The following is an 18,371-nucleotide window of genomic DNA, read 5'->3' as shown; positions in this document are numbered from 1 at the left end:
GCATGACGCACTAAGTTCATCATGTTTTAGCTTGTGAAGGCCCATCATCCACCTCCCGTCTCCCACAGCGCTTCCCCCCTCAGTCTAACGTCAACATGCAGTCTCCTAAGCAGTGTGTCCTCAGAGTTGCCTGCATAAGTTTTCTGCAGTGACTCTGATAGTGCTTAATTTTGCAGACAATAGTGCTTTACAGTAGTAATTAAGGCCTAAACATAAAGTGTATATAGTGCATCAGTGTTCTTAAGCCCAGTATATAAAGTGTATATAAAACGTCAGGTAGTGCAATTGTGATTATCGTTAGGAAATGTTGCACAGAAGTGAAAATGTTGCAAAGAAGCGATCATGTGCTCCCCTAATACCTCTATATCCTACCAAAGGGCCCTCCATATGCTTGGATTATACTCACTGCAAACATGGTAGCAGTAAGTGATCTTTTATCTAGTTAGTCAGGACTCACACTTTCCTTAAGTTCGAATTTCAGTGAAGTCGGAATGGCCTCAGCCCCTATTTCTGACTTAAAGAGGCTTTACCGTATAAGAATGTTCACCATCCACTCACTCGATGTAGTGCTGCTCTCGGGTGTCTGCCCTTTCCTCTCGTCCATCCTTCTTTCCTTCCATCCACTTCTGTCTTTCTTTCCTTCAGTCTTTCCTCGTCCTTCTGCCTACGAGTGACTTTACACTCACTCTTCTGTCTTTCTTTCCTTCATTTTTTCCTCTTCTTTCTGCCTGTGGGTGACCCTACACTGAGTGACAAGCCAAATGGTTTCCTGTACACCAGGAAACCATTTACTACGCTGGTTGGTAACCATATAACCAGTTTTTGGCTCCTGGTGGTTTAGTGAGTAATTACGGTGCTCCAGTCGGATTAAGCCAGTGAAGGTTTATATTCAAGGGGTGGTTGGGGTGGAGGGATGCAAGCAGACAGTTCAGAGGAACAGTGACCATTGAAGCCGTGGCAGAAAAGAGATAAAGATGCAAAAGTGTGGCGAAATGACAGAGGTTAAAGGATCCCAGTAACAGGAGGAGTTAATGAGACGGAAAGTCTCTGACTTCACCCTGTTGAGACAAGCTGTGTGGGGGGAGCCTCCCCACACACGAGAGTTGTACTCAAAACAGGGGCGAATAAAATCTGTGTATAAAGTCAACAACTGTGCAGGGGTAAAGAAGGTATGGAGTCAGATTAGCACATCTAATCGCTTGGAAGCAGATTTTGCAAGAGGTAATATGTTCTTTACAAGATAAATTCTGAGAGAATGAAACCTACAAAGTATGTTTAAAGATGATGCAGGATTGAGTTAAATACTGTACTGTTAAAAATCAGAGGAAAGTACTCCAGTGGAAAATTTTGTTCGGTTGATAGATGAAAGAACTGAGTTTTTGCTGAATTAAAAACAACATGGTTATTTTTACCCCAATCAGACATTTGACCCAAGTCAGACATTAGGTGTGCCATAGCCTCATCCCCTGTTTGTTGATGCAACTGCTGAGACGGATGCTATGGGAAGCAAATAGAAAGGTGATGGGTGGAGTAATCAACGTATGAGTGGATAGAGTCAGATGTACACCTTAGAAGGTCACTGATGAATAAAAGGAAGAGAGCTGGTGATAGAACAGAGCCCTGAGGAAAACCACTATTGACAGCTCAAGGAGAAGAACAATGGCTATCTACAACAGCAGCTATAGAACGACCAGAAAGGAAGCTCGAGATGTAGACACTGATAGAAGGATGGAAACCATAAGAGGGTAGTTTGGAAATTAAAGATTTATGCCAGACTCGATCGAAAGTCTTTGCGATGTCAAGTGCAATGGCAAAGCTTTTGCCAAAATTCCAAAAGGAGGATGACCAGGAGTCCAAAAGGTAGGTGAGAAGATCACCAGTGAAGTGTTCCTGGCTGAACCCATACTGACGATCAGAGAGAAGGTTGTACTGTATTGGAAAGATGCTTTAACATTTTCTTGTATTGGAAAGATGTTTTAACATTTTTTTGTTATAAATAAACTAGGAAACTTTTGAAATACAGGATGTTAAAGAAACTGGGCAATATTTAGAGGGCTGGGAATGGTCACCCTTGTTTGGGACAGGCTGAATGAGAGCAAACTTCCACCAAGAAGGAAAAGTGCAAACCGATAAAGACGACGGAGTTTACCTAGGCAGGCTGTAAGCACTGAAGCACAGATCTTGAGGACAACAGGAGGGACCCCATAATGCTCATACGCCTTGTTAGTATTGTGGCCAGTGATTGCAGAAAATATAACAATCAAAAAAATTTTAATGTCAGCCATGAGGAAGCCAGAGGGGGGAAGATATGGAGGGACAGCAACGGAATCGTCGAAAGTGGAATTAGTGGAGACCTACACTGCTTTAAGTTGAAGTTTGGGGGGACGCTAACTTGAGGATGCAGGTTACTAAGAGAAGCAGTCTGGGGAATAAGTAAATTCTGACAGGCAACATTCTGCAATATGGCAGTGTTACAGTCAAGACATGAACGACACGAAATGCCCAGGGGAAAGAGTGAGATGACATAATGCCTGCAACTTCATCTGAGCATTTGTAATAAAATTACAATATTGGTAAAATAATGCTAGGGAGGAAACATTTCTTCTTACTTGTAGGAGAGGTAGTTCATTTGTAATTGCTGGGTTATTAATTATTCTTATAGCTTTGTTTTTAATTCTTGTCCAGTTGTCTTTTTTTTAATGCAACCTCTCCACATCCACTTACAAGGGCGAGCAATATTGGAGCTGAGAGCGCACACGACTTGTAAATTATATCTAACTGCTTGTCAGTGAAGTAGTTACGGATTCTGCATACAGGTAATACAGTAAACTCTCGATTATCTGTCGTCACAATATCTGGTCCAATGCAATATCTTGTGCTGCTGGATCAGCTCTATTACAGCAACATCCAGCAAAATTATGCGATATCTGGTGCCGAAATGGGACGTAACTGGTGGTTCTATGCAATAAGCATCGAGATTTAACCAACCAGCTCGAAAACAGCAGCCAACTACCTCTGTATTACTGTATTCTATCATTACTTTATTGTATTTTAAGCTTAATTTTCTTTGTTTACTCATGGAAAAGTGTTTAGGATAGTGGGCCAAGATGAACAGGAATGAAATATCTGGCTTGATGCCAAATACTGAGCTGATTAGGGGGGTGGGGGTACTATGGAATATCTGGCGTTTCATGTTATTCAGCGTGGAGTTTGGCTGAATTATGCCAGATAACTGAGAGTTTACTGTAATAGTAGGCAGGTGCATGCAAGCATGTTCGTGACTTTATAACTGACAAGAACAAACAGTATGAATCCAAGTTTCTTTGAGGCAGTTTTAGCAAGCGATCTAACATGACAGATCCAACTGAGTACATGGATACAGTACTGTAAAGGAAAACCGAGTAAGTTAATACTTTTAGAGCTAAGAATATAAGTTGCATTGAATACAATATAGGAATCAGGCAATATCTGCCTTTAGTAAACTGGATATTCAGTATTTGGTTTTCCTAGCATTAAATGAGACACTTTTATTCTCTCCCCATTCAGTAATATTTGATAAGTCTTGACTTATGGAGACTGCTATGCTGAACTGGGAGTTAGAAATATAAAAGTTTGTGAATGGTTGATTAAGTGTAAAGGAACTGTGAAGCACTGGGTCATCTGCATATGAGTGAATGGGATTATGGGTGACAGACAGATCATTACTATGAATAATGAACATGGTTGGAGCCAAGACTGATCTTTGTAGCACATTGGCACTGAGTGGAAATTGGAATATATATCACCTCCCTTCACTCTTATCTTTCTGTTGCAGAGATATGAGATCAGTGGGACAAAAGATGACAGGCCATACCAAGAGTGTTTAGATAATAGGGAAGGATGTCACACTGTCAAGGGCTAGTGCACTGGTTTCTCCATGTAGGTCAACTGACAGATGGATTATACAAGTAATGAGACTGAGCATATCAACAGTGGATCTTTTGTGGCAAAAGCAATACTGTTTGTCACTAAGTTGTTGGATTCAAGATGTTTAACAATGTGCTTACCGGTATGAATGACAATCTCAAATACTTAACTAACAGAAGATGTGATAGTTATGGGTCTCTAATTGAATGGATCAGAGGAACTTCCTTCTTTAGAACTGGGTGAATGATGGCTTCTTTCCAAGAATTAGGGAATGAAAAAGTACAGTATGTATGTATAGTTGGAATAATTTAGCTAGAACAGTAGTAAATTTTAGGGGACACTTTCTCAAAACTACTGGAGGAATTCCATCCAGACCTGGAGTTATGTTGGTTGGTATATTATCTCGGACAGATTTTATATGTCTAGTCTGTAACTTTAGCGGAGTAATTTCATGTGTCACTTTCTAGTATGAGAATGTTCTGGCTGATTTCCTCTGAGGTAGAAATTCTGGCAAACATACTAGGCAGAATGTTTGCTTTTCCATGATGGTCATTTTCAGTGTTCCTATCTGAAGATAGTGGTGGAATGGGTGACGGCTTGTTAAAGTTACTACTGAAAGGACTGAAGAGATGACAAAAATATTCTTACTGTCATTAGCATTACTTAATAATTTGGATGCTTGGTTGGAGAGAAAGTTGAATTTGACAAGATTTATTACTGCTTTTGTGTGGTTTCTAACAATTATAGAGTGACTGATGGAGCTGATAATATTTTAAGTAAGATTTATATGCTAAAGACTTGGGTCGATGCTCTGGCACGATTGCAGTCGAACCATTCTGGGGAGTCTGATCTTTTAGTAAAGTGTTGACAGTATGAACAACTCCATACTAACTTGTACTGTGTCACTGATGTGTGACTGGGAAGAAGTGATGTTAGTGAAGAAGAAAGACTGTCATGGTATATCAGCTACATAATTTCAAAATACTGTATATCCCAGTCTACCCTATCAAAGTGCCATCAAGCCAACCTGACTGGTTCAGAACAGGAAGGCTGAACTGAGGAAAATATGAAGTACATCCAATTCTTAGGTTGGTATGTTTCATAGTTTAGCAGCTGCAGCATTTTCAATTAAGATATTATGTGACACTAGTGGAGGGATGGGAATGTTGGGGGTCATGGGAGGGTGTAAAGAAGTGGTGGGTGGCTGGGAGGTGGTGGTGGGGGGCTGGGAGGAGGTGGAGTGGGCATGGGGGAGGCTGTGGCAGGGTGAAACAGTGGTAAAGAAGGGAGGGGAGGATCAGGTAGAAGGGAGGGGAGGATCAGGTAGGAGAGTGTGGGGAAAGTGATTTGGGAGTGAGGTGGGAGGTATGGGAGTGGGTGTGGTTATGAAAGGGGTGGAAGTGGTGGGTGAGGGGGTGGGAGGTTAGGAAAGGGTGGGTGCAAGAGGGGTGAGGGAAATGGTAGGGGAGGGTTAATGATGGGAGGTGGTTGGTAGGATGAAGGGTGAAAGGTAGGGGGTAAGGGTCAGTGGGAGAGGGTGTGGCCTGAGCCATGCATTACAGTCTGCTTCAGTCTGGCTCAGGCTGTTAACAGCAGTTTACAGATTAAGCATGTTGATGAGGTATGCTAGTTTGGGATTATGAACTGTGCCAGGAATAGTTAAATAATTACCACTACTTCGGGGATACCTCGCGTAAAACCAAATTATTTTATTATATTTTTTTTATTAGCAGCCATGGCTCAGTGGGTTAGAGTGCTCTGCTCTGACCGAAGGGTCGGAGGATCAAATCCACCCAAGGGTCATTGGTAGACATCAGGAAGGGCATCCGGTCATAAAATGCTACACGCTCCAATCCAAAGTCCTCTACCCAGGGGCAATGCCTTTGCCCTTCGGGATACCTGGTGTAAAACCAAATTATTTTATTATATTTTTTATTACTGTTATTCATCAACTATCTGAGTCAGTTCACTGCAAAACAAAGGCAACTGCCATCTTTTCTGACCCACTGGATGTTACCTTGTTCCATCTCAGTCTAGTCAATCTCCAAATTTCATCTCCCCATCTTCATCTGCCTCTTCCTCTCACTCTACCTCTGGCTTAACTAATTTTTAATAATGCAAAAGAGAGAACCAAAGTGTGGAAGCCAACCAAATGTTATTCTTTCCATGGAATAAAAACTGGACAAACAAGCAAAAATCAAGATCTCAGCATTCTAAAATACTTGGACACATTGCACTTAAAAGGCTGATGGTCAATGGCAGAAGGATATACAGACTGAGGAAAATACTTCTTGAGCTGATCAGTTGAATATTATGGAAGAAAGAGTATCAATTACAGACATTTTTGCACCAGACTGCCAGGAAAGCGACGAGAGTATGCTCCTTGATAAGTATTGCTTACCTATTATCATGGGAGATGTGCAAGATGACAGTTTGGAAGACCATATACATCTGAAATAGCTATAGCACGAGAGAGAAGAGAGAAAGAGATAATAGGGAATCAGTACAGGGGAGATGATGAAATGAAAAACCTTGACTCCATCCTCTTAATAAGAATTTTATGGAGTGAACTTTGATGAAATTCAATAAGCTATTGTTATGAGGCAGGAAAGCATCTCCTCAGTTACTAAACAAATCGACCATCCAATCTCCTTACACTTGACCATCAACTAAGCAGAAAGGGGTTAAGATCTTCATCTGCTTAGAATGAATATGCACTACTGACCAATGTCTTTGTAAACTGAAGTTAACAAAAATACCAACCTGATATAGTCAAAACACTCCATGTGAATCTGAACACTGGGACAGTGTTCATGAAACTTTCTATGCTGAAGGTACGTAGGTGTACAACATCAACTGTTTATGCATTTATCTTAGTTTAGAAATGGTACCAAATACTTCAAAAACTAAAACAGTGTGGATAATGAAGTGAAAAATAGGGCAAAACTAAAATATTTCTAATAATAAATCACTAAGATGGAGACCTGTTTATTGAAAGAATTGGTTATGATCTATTATGATTACTGGCCTTGGATGATGATGATGATGATGATGATAATTAAAACCCAGATCATTACTTTTAAGGACATCAGCTGTTACATTTCTCATCATGTCATCCCACATGATAATAGTGAGGTGAGGGTGCTGCTTCTTCACCCACCAGGCCACCTTGAACATCCAGGCCAGGAAGAATTCACTAATGGACATCTTCTTGTCTTCCATGTAATCCTGGCACCGTGGACATTTCCCAATATGCCACACCTACGGAGCAATGAAGCAATGAGGTAACTAGATGGCAAGCAAACTCTTCTTCAAAATACAGTAATGTTACAAGCTGTACAGTGCCATGATATTGTTAAAATTTACAGTACAGTCAACTGAAAAATAATTTAACAAACTATCTGTATAGCAGCATAAGCGAAACTTGTATTTTAACAGTCAACTACTGCACTGTAAATTACTCTTTAAATGAACCATACCTGAGAAGTACAGTACACTCAACCCTCGGCTATCACGGGTTCCGCTATAGCGTATCTCGCTATCACGCCTATATAAAAAACTACCTAAATACCTTTATCACGCACTAAATGCCCGCTATCACGCACCGGAAATGCTCGAAATTTTCAAGAAGGCCGGGCTCCGGTGCTCCGCCCAGCCAACAAAATCTTCACTCCGTGATAGGTCGTGTGACGTCAGCACCAGCCAAGCGCTGATTGGCCGCCCCACCGAGTCTCCTGCCCGCCAAACCATTCAAGTGCGCACCCTCAGACCGTGAACAGTGACAGCGAGAACAATAACCTTTTTTATGATATGATCATGGCCAACGTAGCCCCTCCCTGTCCCACTACCATCACCCAACATAATGTTGCGGCACCTGGCAGGGAAATAAAAGAAAAGGAAGAACCTAAGTTATGCAGATAAAATGGAAATGTGAAACTTATAGACAATGGAGAGACCAAGCGAAGTGTGGGGAAGAAATATAACATCAGTGAATCAACTGTGAGGGGTATTTATAAGAATCATGATCACATCATAAAACATGCTCATTTTTGGACTATTGTATGTTAATATGTGGTACAAAATGGGTATCTTGGGGGTAAAGATTGAGGTCATGGCACCAATTAGAATTATTTCCATAAGTTCTTCAATTCGGCTATCACGGTTTCGGCTATAGCGCAGCCATAGCAGGACCAATTGGGAGTGATAGCCGAGGGTTGAGTGTACAGTACATTAAAATTAGAGATATAAAACTATATTAACTATAAGACATACCTCATCAGCACCTATATGAAGGAACTTGTCACTAGTGTGCAGCTCTAGCACTTGTGTGATCAGCTTGGTCACCAAAGGGAAGGAATCAGGGTGAGTTGGGCATAGGGCATTTGGGTAATGCTCTATTTCTCTAATTGGTCTGTGCTCATCATGCTTTAATATGAACTGAAAAGAAATGGTCATCAGTTATGCAATAAAAAAAACACAATTAAATATTTGGTGCTTAGTAATGAAAGAAACAGTGGTCTATCTATCTATCTATCTATAGCCCGACGCCCTAATCCCGCAAATGGTGGCCACAGACAAAACGCCTCCAAGTCGCTCTGTCACCCACCATTTGCCTACCCTCTCCCCAACTCACTCCCCCCTCCCGCATATACCTCTCAACTCCATCCCTCCACCTCATCTCTGGTCTTCCCCTCCCTCTCCCTCCCTCCACTTCACCTACATACACCCTCTTTGTCAATCTTTCATTCTCCATTCCTCCACATGTCCAAACCACCTCAGTGTATTTCTCCTAATCTTCTCAACCACATCCACATCCACCCCATTACGTTCCTTCACTTCTTCATTTGTCAACCTGTCCCTCCATGTCACTCCACATGCTCCTCTCAAGTAACTCATTTCCACTGCTCTCACTCTTGACTTGTTCCCCTCTAGCAAGGCCCATGCCTCGCTTCCATATGTCAGGGTAGGGATCACAATACTATCATGCAGTGACTTTTTAACTTCCATACTCACCTCCCTATTTCTCATCACTGCTTTCAGTGAACCAACAACCTTCCTTCCCTGCTGTACCCTTTCAAGCACTTCATCCCCGAAAGTTCCATCCTTACTCATCACACTACCCAGGTACTTGAATGCACTCACATTCTCCATATCCTCACCATCCAACCTTAATGTGCATTCTGTGACTTCATTCCTCTCAAACACCATAACTTTACTCTTGTTTACATTAACTTTTAGATTCCTCTTCCTACACACTCTCCCAAATTCATTCACCAAACCTCCAACTCCCATTAATCGTCACTCAACAATACTGTATCATCAGCAAACAGCAACACCAGAATCTTCCACATCTCACCCTCATTCATTAGAGCCACCCCCACATACACTGCCCTACCTTGCACCTCCTTTACAACCCCATCCATGTATATATTAAAGAGCCATGGAGACATCACACAACCCTGTTTCAGTCCCACACTGAGATAAAAAAACTCACTCAGCTCGCCATCTACTCGCACTGTAACCCTAGCTCCTTCGTACATACTCTTCCCAGCACTCGGCAATTTCCCCTCTCCATCCTATATTCTAAATACCTTCCATATACCTTGCCTATCTATTCTGTCATAAGCTATCTCCAAGTCCATGAAGGCAGCATACACTTTCTTTCTCTTCTCTAGATACTTCTCCACTATGCATCTTAGAACAAATATCTGATCTACACACCCTCTTCCCTTCCTAAATCCCCCCTGTTCTTCTCCAACTAGCTCCCCTGTTATATGCCTAACCCCATCAATGAGTATTCTACCATATATTTTTCCAGTCACACTAAGAAGGCAAGCACCCCTATGGTTACCACATACTTCTCTCTCCCCTTTTCCTTTGTATAAAGGAACAATTATACCTGATTTCCAGCCCTCTGGAACCCTTCCCTCTTCCCAAGCCAATCTACACAACTTCCATATCCACTCCACTACAATCTCACCCCCATACTTCAGAATTTCACCACACACTTCATCAATTCCTGGGGCCTATCCCATCTTGATCTTCTTCATTGCTTCCACTACTTCCGCCCTACTGATCTATTCCTCCCTCCTCTCATCTCTTCTTCTCCCAGCCATTCCCTAACCACTTATACTTGCACTGCTCTCACTCTCTACATTCAACAAATCCTCAAAGTACTCCTTCCATCTCCTCAATTTCTCTCTCTTCTCCACCAACAATCTATTATTCCTATCTTTCACCCTACCCCCACAGTAGGGGGGTTTAAAAAAAAAATAATAATAATAATAATTATGTTTAGTCCAGATCTTCTCTCTTATACAATCTGATCAAGTTTATTGGTAAAACTGTGTTGTAGCTTTACTACTGGGTAACATTCAGAGATGTGCCAATACCAATATCCACTGTTCAATCAATACTCCGATACTAACCGATGGCTGATACCTAATGTTGTTATACATTTTATGGCTAAGTTGTTACTCTGTATGAATAATGAGTAAAACACAAAGATGCTGTTTTCTTCCCTTAATCACAGGAAAAACTAAATTTTGCACAAGTAGCAAAATGGAAAACTCCATTGTAAGATCAGTAGAAAATGACAGGATAGCCAAAGTCACAGGGAATAAAATTCAGAGGAATTAAGTTCAGGTGACGAGAGGATGACATACTGTTGTGTATATGCACACGACAACCTCCTTTGGCTTAGAAATTAATACAGAAGGAGCAGGAAGATACAGAGAAGGGTTTGCTATCACTGCCTATGACAGTAGAGTCTCTGTGAAGAACAGGTGAGATTTACAGGACGAGAAATGATGCTCAGATAGGTGGAAATTAGGATTAAGACAGTGAATGTTGAAAAATAAATAGAAAAAGTATCTGACAAAGGTTTCATACATCTGGCATGGATGTCACCAGCAGTGATGTGGAATTGCTGGTAATCAGTTCCAGGTTTCAGTTCACTTCCAGCAATATGAAGTCAGTTCCGGAATACATTCATTAAATAAGTAACAATAAACAAATTCTGTTCTTCCTACCAAGATTTACATTTATTCAGGAAAGAGTTCCAGAACAGACTTCATTTAGATGGAACCAAAACCAAATCCAGAACTGATTAGCAGCAGTTCCATATCACTGCTGTATTGTTCTTCTCATGGATGATGCTAGCCTGTACATGTAGCACTATATCACCTGCTATAGATTCTCACCTCAAAATGTCCAAAGGTCTGGATCAAGGGAATTATGCTGAGATTATAAGTTGCTGCTAGAGTATGCAATGCTGCAATGTCCTCAGAGGAGTATGCATGTGGTGCTCGCAAATGCGAAAATCGGCCATGATATGGGAACATGTCTTCATACTCCACAAGCAGTCCAGTGGCACCCATTGATGCAATGATAGGAAATATCTGAAAATGAGGCAACATCAAATGGATGATAATTTTTTATAGCCTGTTTTTGATGCTAGCATTAGAAATACAGAACATCCTGACTGTCAGTTTCCAGTACTTACAGCACTTCGGCATAAAGACAACTAACGTGGCTACAAAATAACCTTATTTAATAAATCTTCTTTGATAACCAAATTTTCTTTTAAAGATAATAGAAGAAGTCAACTAAATTTCACAGTACTGTACCGGTATTTCAAGTTTTTTAAAATTATGGTATCTTCAACCACCTACCTTGAAAAAAAAAAAAAAAAAAATCTATATTGGGCAGGTGAATGAAATGTTGCATACTATTCTTTTCAGAACCCAACAGTACTGACAACATAGGCTAAAGGGTTTAACTCTTCCAGCGATGGCAGTTTCCACAGATTTCAATCAGTGCCAGAGCTGGTGGTGTCCATCTGATGAAAGCTGTAGAGAACTAAGAGAAATCACTGCAGCAGCAGTTGAGTTGAAGGCATTCCCTATATGTCCCACACAACAGTCCTACCTAAAACCTCACTTCCAACCTCCCCTCCTAGTAATGAACCCTCATTACCCCTTCTGGAGTAATTAATCTCCTTACCCTCCATGGGTAATTAATCTCCTCATTACTTTCTATGAGTAATTAATCCCTCTTACCTCATTCCCACAGGAAAGTAATCCCCTTATCCAACATCTGGAGGTAATAAAACCATTACCTCCAAAGGTAATGAACCCCCTTACCCAACACTGGGAGATAGTTAACCCCATTCCTACACCCCCTGCTGTGCAGCCACAAGCTCTATCACTGACAATCTGGGGTGAATCACAGAAAGCGATAAGGCTGGTGAACCAGACATTTCTCTATGGTTTGGGGGGGAGGGGGGCTTACTGTTAGCACATGACATAAGGGTCTTGTACAGGAATCAGCACTAGAGGATTAATAGCGAATACAGAACTCTGCTTGCCTGTTCATAATAGTTCATTCTTGGTGGAGCTCCCTTCAGATCCACATGAACCAACCTGAAAAGTATGATACACATTATATTCCAAAAATTTTGACATTTCAGGCACAATTTTCACAGCCCCTGCAATGCCACTTCCACATTTATTTATTTTTTTTAATATGAAGAATAAGACTGCTGGGTCAGCGTAATAAACTGTGAGAGTGTAAAAACAGTTCGACAGCTTGGAAGCAATCGTGTGGATTCAAGGTTTACTCATAAAACTTTTACAGATAGCTACAGTATATATTCATTTACAAACGACCACTACATTTAACTTACAAATTTGTATCAAGCTACAGTCTCTATGAAGGAAACAGAGGAAGCTGTAAAGCTGTACCTGTTCAATAAAAAAAAAAAAAAAAAAAAATCTCAACTCTTATTTCCATTCACACACACACACACACACACACACACACACAAAAGAGTGAGGTAAGATCCAGAATCAATGGAAGAAAACTCAAAAGTGGAATACTATAAATTAGCAAGCTCAACAATATTGAACACACATTTATTCACTCATCATTCAACTTTCAAAATCTTTGCTCAAAATTGAACAAAACCATCTACTCATAACTTATACTTTTGTGATTTTTCTTACAGAGGTCCTTCAATATGCATTACTGTACACCTATTGGGTAAAGTCAATCTCTCAACTACCAAGCACAACGAGATGTCAAAAACCTGTTATGTTGTTCTCAGATTCTTAGTTTCAACTTCCATACCTCGTTCTCCCGTATCAAGCAATCTTTTTGGCCTACGTTGTCTCCTCCCAACATACTCACTGACATATAGGCCTACTAATGCCCCTTTCACCATGGGTGAAACTGTGCCAGTAGAGTGGAAAAGGCAGTGACTGTACCCTTGTACAAAAATAAAGGTGAGGAAAGTGAGTGCAAGAATTATCATGGCAAGGTGAGCAAACTATCATGGCATAAGTCTATCGAGTGTTGCAGGGAAGGTATATGGAAGAATTATTAAAGAGAAAGTAAGTGAGATATCAGAAGTCATAGTGAGTGATGAACAGGGTGGCTTTAAAGCGACAGAGAATGTGTGGATCAAATATTTGCAGTGAGACAGATAGAGGAAAAGGCTTGAGAGAAGGACTATAAGGTGTTTATGGCATTTATGGATCTGGAAAAAGCATATGACAAGGAAGACAGAAAAGGATAGTGGAAAGTTTTGTGCATGTACGATGCAGATGGTAAGCTGCTAGGTGCTGTTATGAGTTTTTATGATGGTAGAGAGGCAAGTGTAGGAGTAAATGGACATCTAAGTGAATGGTTCACGATCAGTGGGGGCATGTGAAAAGGTTGTGTGATGTCCCCATGGTTGTTCAATATATATATGGATGGGGTGATCCATCCATCCACCCATCATCCAATCCTATGCTGCCCCATTAGGATAGCAGGAGCCTGGGGCTAGGCAAGTTGGTCCTGACATTTAAGATGACAGTGGCCAGCCTTACTCATCCCTGTGTGACATTTTGTGTGCAATAAACCCCAACCACCCCTTGGATAAAAACCTACACAGGTTCAATCTGACTGAAGTGCCTTAATTACCCTCTAAACCACCAGGTGCCATAATTTGGTTATATGGTTACCACCCAGCATAGTAAATGGATTCCAGGTGTACAAGAAACCATTTGGCTTGTAACTCAGCATAGAGTCACCCACAGGCAGAAGGAAGAGGAAAGAGCGAAGGAAAGAAAGACAGAAGAGGGAGTGTAAAGCCACCCGTAGGCAGAAGGAAGAGGAAAGAATGAAGGAAAGAAAGACAGAAGAGGAAGGAAGGAAGAGAAGAAAAAGCTGACACCCAAAGGAGCACTACATCAGGTGAGTGGATGGTGAGCACCCCCACCTACCACTAGATGGGATGATGAGAGAAGTAAAAACACAAGTAATGGAGAGAGGGATGGCATTGGTAATGAATGGTGATGGATGGAATATCTCAAATTTGTTGTTTGCTAATGATGCAGTGCTACTTGCAAATACCGGACAAGAGCTTGGTAGACGTGCGTAGTTCTGTAGATGTCTGTGAGAATCGTTCCTTGAGAGTAAATGTAGAAAAAAGTAAAGTGATGATTACTGAGAGAGAAGGTGACTCCCAGTGTGATGTTACTGTGAATGAAGAGAGACTGGAATTGGTGAGTGTTCAAATACCTGGGTACAGTGACAAAAAAAGAGAGGAGAATGTGCAAAAGAAGTGGAAAATAGAGTGACACATGGAGGGGAAGTAGCTGGTGCTATGATGGCATTGATAAGAAACAGAGGCTTGAGTGTTGAAGTTGCGTGAGACAAAAATGATAGAGTGTTAGTGCCAACTTTAACATACAGATGTGAAACTACGATGAAGCATGAAAATGGAGATGGGACTGCTAAGGAATGTATGTGGAGTAGAGAGACTGGATAGAATATGGAATAATGTGATACGTGAAAGATGCAGAGTAAGGAAGTCAGTGGATATCAGAATCGAAGAGAGCGTACTGAGATGGTATGGTCATGTGGAGAGAATGCATGATAAAAGAGTGGTGAAAATGGTATATCTGAGCAAATCTGAAGGGGGGAGTAAGTGAGGTAGGCCAAGAAGAAGGTGGAGAGATGTGGTGGGTGAATGTGTGAGGAAGAGAGATATGGATGCTGGTGAGGCTAGAGGACTGACAAGAGATCGAGCTGGCTGGATGAATTTTGCGCAGAGAAGTGCACAACCTGGGATTTGGCACCCTTTTTTAATGTGACAGCGTTCGGACTGGGTCTATCAGATAGGTATATGTGAAGCTACAGAACGTGGTGAAATTTTTTGGCCTATCTGACAGAGTCAGGATTTCAAGGGCTTGAATGATAAGTGAATGGAAGTGTGGCCCATTGAACTAGGCAAACTTTGGCTGTCTGGACATTGCTACTCCTCACTAGCCCTAGGGTGGGAAAGGAGGTCTGGATGATTATGATGATGCTGTTGATTTAAAGAAATGAAAACTGCTTCACCAAGGTAAATGATACCATGTTGCATCTATCCTTATCCTTCACTGCAGATCCTGATCAAAGAGTAACGGACAATACAATGATACAAGTATTTGAAAAGTCTATCCAGGCTGCTTAACTGCTTAATCATGAAAAATGTGTCAAGTGAATGCTTTTAAATGAAGTACTGTTGTTGCTGATCAACTCCAGTCTGCCTGGCCATGCAGACTCACCAATCACAGGCAAGCAATCACCCCTGCAGGGCTGTCCCATGCAGTGAACTGATGTGCAATCACCCATGCAGAGCGTGTCCCATGCAGTGAACTAATGTTCCCTTGCAGTTGACAGCATCTTGCCACAGCAAGGCAAAGCGTAAAGGTTTGGTTCCTGGATGGATGTTGTAATTGCATCTCTCCACCTATAGTCGCGGCGCATGACTCTGAGGTTGTCATTATCGTACCCTGGCAACGTACCATTCAAAAGTGCGTCCAATTTCGCATCATATTATACACGAATCACATTACACTATTATGCACGACTATATTATACACGAATATTAATATACACGAACATATTATACACGAATCACATGCGTCTCATATTATACAAGAAATCAGACGCACGGTTGAATGGTAGGTTGCCAGGACATGATAATAACAACCTCAGAGTCGCACACCGCAACTATAGTTAACTGGGACACCATAGTAGGCTCCACACCACCCCATTATCTGCTTATGTGGTTACCATCCAGCATCGTATATGGTTTCCTGGGTCACAGAAAACCACTAGGCATGTCACTCATTCTAGAGGCACCTGAGGTGGAAAGAAGAGCATTAAAATGGGGCCAGAAGGACAGAAAGAAGTAGCAAGAGAGGAGGGGAGACACAGAAACTAAAATGATCTAAATGATAAGGGTGAAAGAAGTAGGCAGCAATACAATGAGTGGGTGATGGTCACCACCACCTACCACCTTGTGAATTACTGTATACATGTATTGAACAACCACAAGGGCATCATAATACTCTTGTCTCATTCATACACTGATACTAGACAAGTCAGTAGTCTTGCACTTGCATCGCTACCATTCTAAGAACTCTTTAGAGCATTTAACAGTGTTCCAACTACCGTATACATGCAAAAAACCTTTCATCTTGTAATTTTATTTTTTCCTTATTGAAACAAACTGTGGACATTTACTCCAATGGCTACATCAAGCGTAATCATCTTTGGTGGATGTGTGTCATGTTTTGGGGTGATTATGTGGAAAAGTAAATGTACAAAATACAGCTAACATCTCAAGATTTAATTTTTATGAAATGTTTATCTCAAAGTTCCCATGCAATGCAAATATGACAATTACCTCTGAGGAAAGTTAACATCCTCCATAGCTGGGCTGTGAATCTGAAATGAGAAATAAACTGCATAATCTTATGGTCTTGATGGTGTTTATCTCCAGATGCATTAACATTAATCCTATAGGAGGTGGCTACACTATGCTAATGCAGATTGTAGTATCAGTAAACTATATACAGTGGTTCCTCGTTTCTTGCTGCTTGGATGTTCCGCCTAAACCACGCGAAATGTGAAATGTCGAAGTGTGAAGTTAAGAATCAATGGGAAAATAGAGGAGCGTTCTGGTGGAACACGTACCTACCCTATCAGAAAGCACCATAACACCAACAGAAAGTACTATGACATGAAACAAGCCCTACCCAAAATTAAATGAAGAGCGTTTACTAGTTACATCATAACACAATAAACATGTACCTGAAAAGACATTAAAACTGTTATAAAGAGCTGCAACACCAAAAATCCTTACCAGAAATAAAGTGAACACTGGCTTGAGTTGCAAGTGAAGGTGTGTTTACTGTTGGGGGTGGATAGGCTGGTTCCCATGCTGAGCATCTGTCAGATCATTGCTCTTCAAATACATAATAATTTTGTCCCTTAGTATCTTCTCGAATACCTTTATCACATCGGAAGTGAGGGCCACAGGTCTGTAGTTTCTTGCTTGACTCCCGATGTCACTAACCAAGAAAAAACTGCCACTTTTCACCATATTATTATATGAAAGTAATGCGAGTATAAGTGGCTGGGGAATGGCTGGGAGAAGGAGGGAGGTGAGAAGACAGGAAGAAATCAGTAGGATAGAAGTTGTGGAAGCAATGAAGAAAATTAAATCGGGGAAAGCCCCAGGAATTGATGGAGTGTGTGGTGAAATGCTGAAGCATGGGGGAGAGATAGTAGTAGAATGGATGTGCAAGATGTGCAGATTGGCCTGGGAGGAAGGTAGAGTCCCGGAGGATTGGAAGTCAGGTACAATAATTATTCCCTTGTACAAAGGAAAAAGGGAAAAAGAAGTGTGTAGTAATCATAGGGGCATTTGTCTTCTTAGTATAATAGGAAAAGTGTATGGTAGGATACTTATTGACAGAGTTAAAGAAAGAACAGAGAAATTAGTTGGAGAAGAACAGGGAGGCTTTAGGAAGGGAAGAGGTTGTGTAGATCAGATATTCATTCTTAGATCTTTAGTGGAAAAGTTTCTAGAGAAGGGAAAGAAGTTGTATGTGGCTTCAATGGATTTGGAGAAAGCATATGACAGGGTAGATAGACAAGGATTGTGGAAAGTGTTAAGAATATATGGAGTAGACAGGAAGTTGTTGAATGCTGTGAAGAGTATGTACGATGGTGCGAAGGCTGCAGTGCGTGTGGATGGTGAACTAAGTGAATTTTTCTCTTTGAAAGTAGGGTTGAAACAGGGATGTGTCGTGTCTCCATGGTTGTTCAATCTGTACATGGATGGAGTAATAAAAGAGGTACAAGGTAGGGTAGTGGATGTTGGAGTGGCCCTGGTGAGAGAGGATAGTGTTTGGAAACTCCCTGTACTGTTGTTTGCAGATGATACTGTGTTGTTGAGTGAAGATGAAGGGGAGCTGCAAGGCTTGGTGGATGAGTTTGGGAGAGTGTGTAAGAAACGGAATCTAAAGGTGAATGTAGGGAAGAGTAAAGTGATGGTCTTTGAGAGAGGTGAAGTCAGTGAATGTATAGCGAGGTTGGATGGTGAGGAATTGGAAAATGTGAGTACGTTTAAGTACTTGGGT

The 18,371-nt window shown here is 41.2% G+C and overlaps 1 protein-coding gene across 1 annotated transcript in view; it reads right to left on the bottom strand.

Moving 5' to 3' along the window:
- LOC145399971 (hexosaminidase D-like) overlaps positions 1 to 18,371 on the bottom strand; it is a 54,293-nt gene that overhangs the window by 32,460 nt on the left and 3,462 nt on the right. The window contains exons 2-6 of the mRNA XM_080272466.1: positions 16,631 to 16,671; positions 12,275 to 12,329; positions 11,109 to 11,306; positions 8,179 to 8,343; positions 6,984 to 7,167 (exon numbers count right to left, since the gene is read on the bottom strand). Of these exons, the coding sequence (XP_080128592.1) occupies positions 6,984 to 7,167; positions 8,179 to 8,343; positions 11,109 to 11,306; positions 12,275 to 12,329; positions 16,631 to 16,656 (628 nt within the window). The 5' untranslated portion in view covers positions 16,657 to 16,671. The remainder of the gene's footprint in view (positions 1 to 6,983; positions 7,168 to 8,178; positions 8,344 to 11,108; positions 11,307 to 12,274; positions 12,330 to 16,630; positions 16,672 to 18,371) is intronic.

The sequence above is a fragment of the Coenobita brevimanus genome, chromosome 51 (genome assembly GCF_032717465.1).
Source record: "Coenobita brevimanus isolate Jiangsu-jjx chromosome 51, ASM3271746v2, whole genome shotgun sequence".
Lineage (NCBI taxonomy): Eukaryota > Metazoa > Arthropoda > Malacostraca > Decapoda > Coenobitidae > Coenobita > Coenobita brevimanus.
Note: the sequence above shows the minus strand (reverse complement) of the source record. Positions and strands in the feature narration are given on the sequence as shown.